Below are 14,181 nucleotides of genomic sequence, written 5' to 3' on the forward strand. Positions count from 1 at the left end.
AGATATTGAGTTGTCTACAAAGCCTCGTTTTATAAACTTAAATTTTTCAAACCTTAAAATTAATTCCCCTCACATTTTCCAAATAATTTTTTTAAAGAGCGTCCCAGATTTTTCAAACTCGTCGATCAAAAAAATGTTTTTAAAAATCGATCACACTATTTATCCCCTCATATGCGTCTTTATGCCTTTGGCAACAACCCACCAATCTTAGACGACCTCTTTTACCCTCACTTCAATAAATCAACAACCAATACCAATTGATCACACCCCTCTTATACATCGTCAAACCAACCATTAAACTCTCAATTGACCATCATCTTGTGACTCGCACTTTTTCATATGCCTTTTTATCCACTCAGCTGACAAATCATCACCACTCGACTTTCATCTCGTGACCTCACACTTTCAAATGCCTATTTTCCCTTATTTAAAAATCGTGCCATCATATATTATACTCAAGAATGCATTCTTTAACATTGATCTCTCAAATATTTATAATACTCACTTTTAAATTTGCAATTTTGGAGATTCGAACCCTGGTCTTAAACATGAAATATGAACACCTTAACCTTCGACCACTTGAGATTGTTGAAATAATGAATGTATATATATTTTGTATTTAATATTTATTACCAATTAGTTAATTAGTCGACATCTTGTGACTCACACTTTTTCATATGCCTCTTTATCATATTTTCACATGTCTCTTATCCCTCGGTAATCCAATCACCAATCTCAATCACATTTTCAAACGCTTATTATTCCTTAGAAAACCAACCACCAATCTTAATCACAGTTTTACACGTCTCTTATCCTTTAACAAACCAATTACCAATCTCAATTTACATCTAATATTGTGACCTCACAATCCTTTGTTACCCACCTTTTATCCCTTGACAAACCACATCTCAATCACACTTTCACACGTCTCTTACCCCTAGGAAAATAAACCACCAATCTCAATAGACATTTAATCTCGTGACCTCACACTTTGGTCAATCAAATATTCGATTCATATTTTATAACCACTCTCATTTGTTACCAGCCTATTATCCATCGGAAAACGACACCCCAATCACACTTGCTTAAAAGGTTTCTTGTTTTGTTAGGTTGAAAGTTTGAAACATACATATAGAATTTTTAATTTTATTTTTAACTATTTTAAGTTTATGGACGGGTCAACCTGCGATCCGACCCAAGTATCAATTTACTCTCACATATATATATATATTCAAATTAACCATAGTTCTCGGCCCGCTAAACCAAACTTAGTTAGTTAAAAGATTGTACATATTTTTATTAGGTTATAAATTCAAAACATACCATTTATTTGTGACACTTTTGTTTTTGTTAAGATGTCAAAAGAAATTGTGACAAAAGACTATTTTTCATTCCCATAGTCTTCTTTCTAAACTAGCTGAAAAAATATCCAACTTAATTTATAGCAATACTTGTAGACAATTGCCCGTCTTTTAAAAGACCAGCATAGGATTTTAAATCAGTTTCTCATTATATATTATATCAAACTAAGTTCTCACTTGTTTTCAAATATAATCTCACCCTATTCAATAACAAGATAAAAATAATAATACAAAAATTTTTTTTTTTAATATGACAAACTGTAATCATGATTTACACTATCATATAAGACGTTCTAAATGAAATAAGACATATTATAATAAATACAAAAATCTAATGATATCACAAGCTAAACCAAGGCTCACAGTTTCTTTCAAATAACAATCAATAAATTGGTCAAATATATATCTTACCAAGTTCCCATTTTCAAATAAGATCACATCTGAATTCACACCTAAATAAAAAAATCTGATAGAAATGGTAATTTCGAATGAAACCATAGATATAAATCCAGGGAAAATCATATAGTTAAAGAAGTAATACTTGACTGTGAGCTCAAATGCAACCCTGTGTCTAACCATTTCATTGTATCTGAACCAACTAACTAACTAATGGCAGAAGAAGCAACCATCAAGACTTTAAAATGTATGATTATTGGTTTTATTGTTCTTTTAAGCTTAACCTAGCATTTTGAACTTTAACTGATAGCTTTAGCTTTTGCTCTTCCATATCTCTCAAAACTCCTAGCAGGTTTGCTCGATACACTTCACAACGTCGGTTTGTGTTATCTAACTCCGCTGTCAATTCATCTATTTTCCTTTGTTTCTCAATCTGCAAGAAAAAACATTTAGGGTTGGCTGATGAAGTTATCAATAAGAGCTTGTTTGATCTTGGGTTTTTAAAAAAAATTATGGGTTTTTTCTATCCATTTGGAAACAAAACTTTAGATAGAAACATATTCATAAATTTACCCCAAAAAGTGTTACTAAATGGTTCCTAAACATTTCAAAATCTATAATAACAACAATAGTAAGGCGAAAAACCTGAAAACCTGTCATTATTGAGCACATACACAGAAATCTCATACGCTTGTCATTTTAGAGAACATAACTAAAATATCATGCGAGAAAACATTTTTTTTAAATGGTCATGAATGCTGCATTTGCAGCAATATGAGATCAATTCGAGATAAAAAGAAGAGACTAACCGCAGATTGACATGGGATATGATCTGTCGTATTGTCTTCACTGGCATTTCCTTCTTGGTGACTTCCATTAGCCAAAGTAACATCGCTCGAGCAATCCGACATTCGTCTTTTTGCAGCCGCGACTTTCTTAGCAGCCTCTTGCAAAGCATCCATAGCCACGTTATAACTGTGTATAGATTTCGCCCCAACTTCAATGAACTTGATTGATTCCTGTCGTAAATTGTTATACCTATCTATCGAACAGTCTTGTTGAGCGCTTGTTGATGGAATTTCGAGCTCGCATTCTTCTTCATCCCCTCCACTTCTGGCATTTCTTGTCCACCGTTTCAAAAGATAAGCTGAAGGAAACGTGAGTACATTTTTCGCCCTGAAAATTGTTAATATATGCCTACAGATTATCCCGGAAAATTCAAACATCTGACAACTACAATTTGCTTGCATCTCGAAAGAATCGAATCTGACTTGACATCCTTTACTCTCTTCCCCAAACTTACACACCTTATAAACCGTGATCGATCCAGATTCCTCGATCTTAGAAGCCTGATTCGCAAGCGTCTCCACCAACTCGTCTTGAAACTTCTTGAATATCCTCTTCGTGTAGAGATTCGCAGCTTGTTTCTCCATCGGCGATGGCGTTTTGAGAACCTCGGTTATGTTCGTTGTATCATAGTCAGCCTTTAGTTCCTTTTCATGCCAGCTCGATATAGCCCGCTCGTACTGTTTGATGAGTAACTGAACCGTAGTGTTCGCATTCACAAACCCTTCGAAAAACGAGTCTCCCATCGATAACTCGCCAAAAAACGTGCCCCTCACGTAAAGCGGGACCCACTGGTGACGAACATTGTAAATCGATTGAAGCCAATCGTTGCCCAAAAGATAATATCTTTCCATTAATGATATCCAACAGGATTCGAACTCAACAACTGTATCAGTCTCATCAACACAGCTCATAAACTCGGACTCAAAATCGAGATTGGTTTGATAAACGTGAGCCAGCTTTTCTCGGGTTTCCTTAAATATGGTCCATTTACAGAACCGATGACATGTCTGAGGCAAGACCTGAGCAACAGCAATCTGTATGTGGGGAATAGTTTCGGTTGTGATGGATATTGGGAAACGACCTGCCATGGCTTGAAGCCATGTTTGGAGAATCCAAATGAAAGAGGAATCAGATTCATTTAGGATTAAAGCACAGCCGAACAATATGGGTTGTCCGTGATGATTTAATCCGGTGAAAGCAGCAAATGGTACTTTATACCGATTCATCTTATAGATAGTGTCAAACCTAACAGTATCTCCAAAGTGATTATAATTCATCCTTGAAGATGGATCAGCCCAGAAAATGTTTCCTGAGGAATGCTCAGAGCCAGCGTCAATTGCATAGAAGAAAGATGGATTCTCAGCCTTCATTCGTTTCAGATAGTCCAAAACATGTTGAATTCCACCCCCTAAATTATTCTGTCTGCTCATTGTTCACTAACAACCAATGATTCACCCTAAATTAACTTCAATTTTCCAATGTTCAATCTCATACATACAGTTACAGAACAAGATAATTAATCACATCTATAGCTCAACAAAGAAAATGATCAATTGAAGACACAAAAAATTATCTTTATCTAAACATCTGATCAAACCCAATATCCATATACTTTAAAAGAACTGAAACGCAAATCTCAAACCTTCATAACTGAGTTCACAGCTGAAAGGGAATATGGCGGATAAAGAAGACGATGGAGTAAATATCCATATTCCAAGACATGTGAGCGCCTAATAGCTGATATATCCTTATGATTCCATCAATTTTGTGTATTGCGAAACTCAAGCGTTTGACTGGACGCCGTATTAACGATACCGAATGAAATCAAATCATTTCGCCGCTAGGAAGGACGCCGATGATAGAGAAAAGGAATACGCTGGAATTCGGAAGCTGATAATAACTAATGTATGATCTCTAAGTAGGGTTTGGAAAAGGGTTTCCACCTGTAACAGATAGATGGGAAAGAGACGACGGGAGCATCAACAGGAATTTGGGAATGCGGCCTTATGAAGGAATACAATTATATTAATAATTTATAATATAAATAGTTTATTAAATTCATATTTATAATATATTTATTTCATTTTTATTATTTTTAAAAAGGTAAAATTTATATAAATACATATTTACAAACATATTTTTCTACCCTTTTAAAAGTAAAAGAAAAAATATTATTTTTAACACAAAATTTATAATAGTTATATTTTAACATGTGTAACTTAAATGAAAATAATAATAGTGAGGTAACTTCATTTAAAAAAAATAATTTTAAAGAGAATTTTTATTTTTTTTTATAAAGATGCTCTACATAAATATACTACATTTTTTTAAAAATAATAACTCTAAATAAATATAAATATTATTTTCACCGTTTACTAATTAAAAAAAATATCAATAATCTATATATATATATATATATATATAATGATGTTTAATTTAAAGTGTCCGGATTGACAGGTCGAGAGCTATATAATTTGAGAGTTAAAAATGCTGTAAGTGCGGTTCGAACTTGTAACCTAATAAAATATAACTCTTTAACCAACTAGGCTAATAAAATTTTATATTTTAAATTTCAACACCAAATTTGATGAACGCGATGGTTTATCAATAGTTTTTAATCGGTCATAATTCTCTTTTGACTCTTTTGACTATGCGTTATAGATTTCACTATTATTAGTTAACAATAATTGAAGAATTTCGTCACATTTATAGAGATAGAGAATATAATTCATATGGATATAGTAAGTTTCGCTTATGCTACTTTAATGGTAGTCTTTACATTTTCTCGTAGTATGGGGAAGAAGTGGACTCTAGAGGTCAAGCTAAATGAGTTGAGGAATCAAACTGTATCAAATGTTTTAGAGATCGTTCTGCAATATGAGAGTAAATGGATATTTGAGTCGGATTGTGAGTTGACCCGACCATAACTTAAAACGGTTAAAAATAAAATAAAAAATGCTATCATATTTTACCGTAATATTTTTTTCACTGTTTTTTTATATTATTATTCGTGCAAATGCATGAGATACATGCTAATTTCAAATAATTTTTAATGTATATTTTTCTTGAAATCTAAAAAATTGTTCTTGTAAAATTTTTATGGAAATATTTGTTTACCTTCTGCAAGTATGTCGATTTGATTACAATTAACATGTTCTTGTCCAATTGATGAAGATATGTTATATGAACTAATCATGAAAATAACACATTAAAAAAATTGCAATAAAATGTTGATGAATTGTTTGTAAAATAAGTTATGAAATAATTAATTTATTAGATAATACTTTTTTTAATTAAATTAGCTTTTTTAGATTTAAAAAAAAAATATATGTCTAAGTTGAATACCGTCTACTCTTATAGAAACTTGCTAGAATACATGTGTTGTACCAAAAAAAATATATATATATATAAAAGAATATTAGTTGTATAAATTATTAAATTCCAATTCATAAACATCATAATGATTAAATATTAAACACACATCTAAATTTTTTGTCCATTAGGAAAATTCCTTATTAACAATCTCCTAATGTATTTCATGTGCCTTCTGAGGGGTAATGATTAAAAAAAATCTATTTTTACCTCTCTCCCTCTTGAAAAGGCACATAAAAAGATTAGTAACCTAGGATCCCAAGTGATTTTAATTGGATACGTTCATTTTTTAAATTTGTTGAAAAATTGACACGGTGAAAGATAAAACTCTATTGAAAATTTTGTGAGATGTTTTAGATCGATGAAAGATAAAACTCTATAGGACATAAATTAACAAAATGAACCTTTGATGTTTTTAAGGACCGATGTTTGTTAGCCTAGGACCGAGATATCCGACTAAGGATCCTCGGTTCGGACCTAACCCTAGGACTGAGAAATTCGACCAAGGAATTTCATCTAGGATCGAGATGTCCGATCTAAGACCAATAGGTCCATCCTTAGAACTGAGACTCCCTAACCCTAGGACCGATAATCCTAACCTTGGGACTAAGACTCCCTTACCTTAGGACCGAGAGTCCTAACCTTGGGACCAAGACTCCCTAACCCTAGGACCGAGAGTCCTAACCTTAGGATCGAGAGTCCTAACTTTGGGACCAAGACTCTCTAACCCTAGGACCGAGAGTCCTGACTCTAAGATCGAAAGTCCTAACCTTGGGACCGAAAATCCCTAACCTTATGACCGAGAGTTCTAACCTTTAGACCAAGCATCCAAATCTTGAGAACGAGAGCTCCCGAGCCTAGGACTGAGGGACTTAGACAAGAGTTAACCCTGGATCAATAGGTTTATACACCTCGCCTAAGAAACTTATCCCCAGGCTAACCCATGACCGATAAGTTTTTACACCTATACCGATAAGTTTTTACACCTAGACCAGTAAGATCAACCAAGGAGCGAGAGTCCTTAGCACCTCGACTGAGGGATTTCGATCCTTAGACCGAAGATCATGAACCTCGAATGAGTGATTCCTAGACCTGGACCGAGAGTCATTCGACCTCGACCGATAAAAACGAACCCCATCCCTAGGACTCTTGTCCTAAAGCCTTTTGGTTCCACTTTTCAAAATCCAAATTTTTATAATTTTGGGACTCCAAATCATTTTCTAAAAGTCTCGAAAAATTAGAAAATTCATTTTAAATATTTTTTGATATTTTTTGAATATTTCAACAAAGGCTCATTTGGTGTTTATTTCTAAACCCTCATGTTTTTAAAAATGAATGATATTTTTCAGGTATTTCTACCTTAGTTATCATTCGCAATAGGTACCGCCATTTTAAATATTGTTGTTTTAATATTTTTAATAACGCTAAACCTAGAAGCATAATTAGGACTGAAAAAATAATTGGTTAAAACTTAAATGTTATACAACTGATTTTCAAAACGCCAACTTTATAAGTAGAGACTGTTTTTAAAACGGGTACGGAGGATGAAGCGCGAAAGCCTTTCTCAAATATCACAAAACTAGAAAGTTTGGTCAATACGTTTGTATACATATGCAAATTTTTATTAATTTTCAAAAAAATATATAACAATCTATTTAAAATAAATGGTCAGAACTTACATAAAATATATATATATACATAAAATCATAAATTGAAATCAACAAACACAAATGGTCTACAAGTCAACATGTTCACATTTCATATTTGAGACCAAAAGTTTGAATTTCGCTTAATGGAAAAAATTAGAAAGTGAGTACTACAATGGTGGTGGTATATATGGGATGGAAAAATTTGAATTGAGATGCATCTTTGAAGGATAAGAATGATGGTATAGAAATGAATGAATTATATGTGCATGTAGGTGATTGAAGGAGAAAATACGATGATATAAGACTAAAATGATAACAGCGGTGGTATATGTAAGTGAGAATCTGAGAGAATGTGTTATTCCTTAGAAAACCTTGAACAATTTTTTTTTTGATCAAGTAATCTTTATTTATAAGATAAAATTTATTTTTGTTTGAATATTTATTATTTTTATGGGGATAAGAATTTGAATTAAGATGCATTTTTGAAGGATAATGTATGATGGTATAAGGCTAAAATCTCAATGATATATATATATATATATTTATCGAGGACGAATAAATTGAAGAAGAATGTATGGTAGTATACGACTAAAATGACAATTATTCATATGGGGAATAAGGTTAAGCGAATCGAAAATGGTTTTCTACTAGATGTTGGTTGACCGATATAAAATGGCAAAAGATCAATTTGGAGAAAAGGGGATTTGCTGGTCAATAAAGGAGGAGATGGTTGGGGTTAAACATTTGACCAAATATGATTGTTCAATCTCAATAGAACATATCACTAAAATACCCCTATAGGGGGATAAGGCTAAGTGGATCGAAATGGGTTTCTATTAGATGTTCGTTGGCCGAAATGAAATGGTAAGAGGTCGGTTAAGAATCTTATAAAACCTATCACTAAAATACCCATAGAGAGAATAAAACTAAGTAGATCGAAAAAGGTTTTATATGAGATGTTGGTTAGCTGAAATTGTATATATATATATATATATATATATATTTATCGAGGACGGATAAATTGAAGAAGAATGTATGGTGGTATACGACTAAAATGACAATTATTCATGTGGGGAATAAGGTTAAGCGAATCGAAAATGGTTTTCTACTAGATGTTGGTTGACCGAAATAAAATGGCAAAAGATCAATTTGGAGAAAAGGGGAATTTGCTGGTCAATAAAGGAGGAGATGGTTGGGGCTAAACATTTGACCAAATATGATTGTTCAATCTCTATAGAACATATCACTAAAATACCCCTATAGGGGGATAAGGCTAAGTGGATCGAAATGGATTTCTATTAAATGTTGGTTGGCCGAAATGAAATGGTAAGAGGTCGGTTAAGAATCTTATAAAACCTATCACTAAAATACTCATAGAGAGAATAAAACTAAGTAGATCGAAAAAGGTTTTATATGAGATGTTGGTTAGCCAAAATGAAATGGTTAAAAGTTGACTAGGAGATGGTTGGGTGAAATAAGGGGGATTTATTGATTGGTAAATGAGAAGATGGTTGAGGCCATGCATTTGACCAAATAATATCGTCGAGTTTCTATAAAACCTATCACTAAAATACCACTATAAGGGATAATGAGCAGATCGAAAAGATTTTCTATGAGATATTGGTTGGCCGAAAAAAAAATGGTAATAGTTTAATTTAGAAAAACAAGGGGATTTGTTGGCCAGTAAATGAGGAGATGATTATGGATAGGTATTTGACCAAAATTATGATTGTACAATTCCTATAGAACCTATCATTAAAATATATATATATATGTTAGATAAAATTAGACCGGTTCACAGAACTTAACACAAATAAACCTTCCATGCAGGAACAAAGAACCGGACCAGTCAAAGTACCCAACCGGTTTGAGAAAACCAACTGGTCAGACCAATGAACCGGTTAAGAAGCTCAACCGGTCAAGTTATCAAACCGACCTGAAACATGACCGCTCAAAAGAAGGCTGGAAACACCAGACAACCGGTCAATAACCGGAAGTCATCAGGCTAAATCAAATGACCGACCAGCATAAGAAGATACTTCGGGTATCTGTTGAGAACGATACCAAAGAAACAGACTGAACATTGCCATATTCATACAAGTCTGAGGATAGTTTGCAGGCTGCAGAAGACCGTCCTACAAGATCTTTCTACTTCAGGATAAATCAGAAAGGAAATCTTCCAAGTACAGACAACTGTCTAACCAACAATCACCATATTAAGTAAAAGACAAACCTAGCAGGTTTGTCTTACACACTGGAAGAACAGACTGCCAAATCTGTAAAGTTGACCACCAGGTCTGAACAGTTGACCGCTAGGTCTAAATCACTGAACCTCTACTCAGCCAATCAAATTCAAGGAAGTAAAATATGACCGTTGGCATATTTCACCTATAAAAGGAGCAGCTGAAGAAGAGTAAATGTGAGACACAAGAGATTTTAAGGGGGACACAGTGAACAATTAATTTACAAGTGATAAGAGTGTGTTCTCTCTCTAGAAAAGCTTAAGTGCTAAATTGGAGTGTGTATTTACAATTTCGGTGTAAATTGTACGGGTGTTATCGAGCAAGAAATAAGTCTCGATCGGATTGTATTTGTATTCCTTAGTGAATATCCTTCTCGCGGTTTCGAGATGAATGGGTAACGTAGGAGTTTTATCTCCGAACATCCATAAAAACTTATCTTGTTATTAACTTTCCGCCTGATTTACTTTATAACCGAGCTGTACTAACCGACCTATACCATTTTGACCGACTCTACACTATCTAAACTGAATCACCAAGTTACAAAAACCGACCCATCAACTTCCAAACCTGTCCTATTCAAAAATCGGTTCTGCCTATCTCGTGAGTGTGCTACTTCAACCTGAAACAAACCTCTTCCGCGCTTGAACCTGGTTCAAGGGTTTGTGACAGTTTGTGTAGTATTGAAACCCCGGTGTTAATCTCTAACCGGATTAATCAACACCCTTTGAGTGAAACGCGCTAACCGGCCCAACCCCGGTCCTCCAGCTGAGACCTAGATCCTAACAATTGGTATCAGAGCAGTTAGTTTCAATACTCAAGCAAACATGTCTTTTGATAGGCCCCCAATGCTAGAAGGTGATGACTTTGCCAACTAGAAGGCACGCATGCACCTACACTTAATCACCATGGATGACGAGATGCAGTTCATTCTGGCCGAAGGACCGATAATCATTGACAAGGACAGGAAGGAATGGACAACTGAAGACAAGAGAAGAAATAACCTGAATAACCATGCCAGAAACCGGATCTCCAACAGCGTGGACAGAAACACGTACTGCAAGATCAGAGACTGCAAAACCGCAAAGGAAACATGGGACACGGTTATTCAGATTTATGAGGGAAATGAAAGAACCAAGGAAAACAAGGTAATGGTGGCTACTCAGAAGTTTGAAAGCATCAAGATGAAACCGGGAGAAACAATGAGAGAATACAGTGACCGGTTCACAGGTGTGTTAGACGAGCTAGCAACTCTTGACAAGAGGTATGATAACAAGGAGGTCATCATGAAAGCATTAAGATGTCTTCCAAGTGCGTGGGTTATAAAGACAATGGTGATGAGAGAATCAAACTGCCTAAGCAAGATGAAACTACATGATGTATTCGAAGATCTTAAGGCGTATGAGTTTGAAATGAGATCTAGGACTGAAGAAGAGGTTTCGGCCTCAACCTCAACTAGAGCATTGATCACATCCACAGAGCCGGTTGCACCTGCACCGATCAGAACCGCCGAACAGTTCACCGAAGATGCCATGGCGATGCTTGCACAGAAGTTTGGGAGGTTCATGAAAAGAAGCCAACCGACAAACTACAACTATGGTGATAAATCCAATGTAAGATGCTATAATTGTAACTGTTTGGGACATTTCAAGTGGGAATGCAGAAAACCGAGGAGGGATGACCGGAAACCGGATAACCAAAATAACCGAAATAACTACCAACAAACCGGTGAAGGAAGTGAGGTTCAGAAAGCACTAATAGCCGATGATGGAGGAAGCTTATGGGCTCACAGTGACAGTGATGATGAACTCACATGCCTCATGGCAAATGAGGAACAGGTATTTGACTCTCCTTGTGAAGAATTTACTAAAGATGAGTTATACAATGCATTGAATGATATGGTGGTAGAGTATAAGAACCTACTAGCCATGTTACCTAAGCAACTCAACTTTAGAACCGACCCTATAATACCTATTTTGACAGAACCAGAAATACCAGTTATAACCGAACCAGAGATCATAGAACCTGATGAAACACCTATCTTAGAAACCGAGTTAGCACCAGAACCACCATCTAAAACCGAACAGCCTAATGAATCAGTTCGAGAATTGACCGAGGAAGAAAATGCCCGGCTCCAGTATAAAATGGCCGCATATAAGAGATCTAGTGACATGGTAAAGAAGATGTGTAGCTATAAGAGACATCCTTTTTGCATGTTCGGCTTAGGATACAAAAAGGATAGATCCAAAGACCAAAAAACCGCAGAGAAAGTAAGGCTCTCAAAGAATGACCTTCCTTTTATAAGTTTCATTAGAAGTTCCTTAACCGCTGAAGAGGAATTGACCGCATACTATACGGTAGAAAAACTAACCTATGTAGGCCCAACCGACTCTGAGAAGTGGCTTGACCCTGAGAAAAGGAAAGCCGACCTGCTCAAAAATAGGAAAGCCAATCCTCAACCGCATAGGTCAAACCACAAATCACCCTCATTTAAAGCCTTCGTAGAAAAACCGAAGTATCCAAAACCGAGTGCCAAAAAGGCGGTTAAGACCTTAGCAAAGAAAGTTGTCTGGTTTGTCAAAGTCTGGATGCCCAAGGGACTAATCGCCTGTGGACCCAAGTAAATGTGGGTACCAAATAGTTGTAAATATGTACATTTTGCAGGATTTAAGGAAACGGCTAGGAAACTCTGAATGGTACTTGGATAGTGGTTGCTCTAGGCATATGACCGGGAACAACAACCTACTAACCGACATCAGAATAGAAACCGGTGCACTAATCACTTTCGGTGACAACTCAAAAGGTAGAACTGTGGGCAAGGGTAAGATTGTCCATGGTAACCTAAAAATTGATAATGTACTCTTAGTAGAAAACCTACGTTTTAACTTGCTAAGCATTAGTCAAATGTGTGATGCTGAATACACGGTAGAATTTCTTAAACATGCATGCTTAGTTAAGAATTCTCAAGGTATCATGCTACTAACCGGAAATAGGCTAAGAAATATTTACAAGGTAGATTGGAAAACTAAGATAGAATATCCTGTATGCATGATAGCCAAAACTGATCAAACCTGGTTGTGGCATAAGAGACTAAACCATCTAAACATGAAAACCTTAAACTATATTCGCGGTAAAAAGTCAGTCGAAGGCATTCCTGACATAGTATTTAACAAGGATAAGGTTTGTTCAGCATGTCAAATGGGTAAACAAACTAGGTCAACTTTTAAAAGTAAAGGGAATATTCAATCTAACCGATGCTTAGATCTTCTTCACATGGATTTATTTGGACCGATTCATGTCATTAGCCTAGGAGGTATGCTTACACCATGGTAGTTATTGATGATTACTCTAGGTTTAAATGGGTAATATTCTTACCATCCAAACGCGAAACCGCATCAAACTTGATCACACTGCTTAAACGTTTGCAAAACGAAAAATCAACTCGCATTAATAAAATTAGAAGTGATAGAGGTACCGAATTTACCAACAGTACCTTAACCGTATTTCTTGATGAATCCGGTATTTGACACGAGTTGTCTAGTGCTAGGACTCCTCAACAAAATGGCCTGGTCGAGAGAAGAAACCGGACTCTCAAGGAAGCCGCACGGTCCATGATAGCCGATTCGGGTATTGCTCAAAAAATTTGGGCTGAGGCTATCAACACTGCATGTTATACACAAAACCGGTCTCTGATTAACAAGTTTCATAACAAAACACCGTATGAGGTTTATTTTAACAGAGTTCCCAACCTTAAGTACCTTAAGATTTTCGGTTGTAAATGCTACATACATATAAATGGTAAAACCTATCTTTCTGCTTTTGATGCAAAAAAAACCGATACTGGGATCATGCTAGGTTACTCAGCAGTGAGTAAGGCATATAGAGTGTACAACAATAGAACCTTAACCATGGAAGAATCACTTCACGTTGTTTTCGATGAATCGGTTGAAAGTAATACTGCATCATGCTTTGATCTACACAACAGATTGGAAAACAACAATATCCATTCTGATAGTGAAGATGAGATTCCGGTTTTCAGGCGGTTTGTCCATGACCAGATGGGTAACGTTGAAACCCAGCCGGATCAAGCTGTCCCACAACAGGAAGCTGACACTTCGGCTCAAACCGAGGAAATCGGTCGGTCTGACAATCCTGTTCAGCCTACCGATATGTCTAGCCTTGATCAAGCAAACGGTAATTTGGTAGACATCCCTGAACTGAATTTCAAAAGGAACACCAAGCATCCTCCTGAGAAAATTATAGGTGACCCTTCAGAACCTGTTCGAACTAGGCGTTAAATTTTGGAGGAATACT

At 35.5% G+C, this 14,181-nt stretch overlaps 1 protein-coding gene across 1 annotated transcript; it reads right to left on the bottom strand.

Moving 5' to 3' along the window:
- Positions 1-1,864: 1,864 nt before the first annotated feature.
- On the bottom strand, positions 1,865-4,583 carry LOC124912122 (protein FAR1-RELATED SEQUENCE 9). Its single transcript, XM_047452684.1, has 2 exons — positions 2,567-4,583; positions 1,865-2,190 (listed from the first exon to the last, which is right to left on the bottom strand). Exons 1-2 carry the CDS (start codon positions 4,034-4,036, stop codon positions 2,020-2,022), a joined length of 1,641 nt encoding a protein of 546 aa, XP_047308640.1. The 5' UTR covers positions 4,037-4,583; the 3' UTR covers positions 1,865-2,019.
- Between the last annotated feature and the right edge of the window lie 9,598 nt (positions 4,584-14,181).

Source organism: Impatiens glandulifera, chromosome 8 (assembly GCF_907164915.1).
Source record: "Impatiens glandulifera chromosome 8, dImpGla2.1, whole genome shotgun sequence".
Taxonomy (NCBI): Eukaryota; Viridiplantae; Streptophyta; class Magnoliopsida; order Ericales; family Balsaminaceae; genus Impatiens; species Impatiens glandulifera.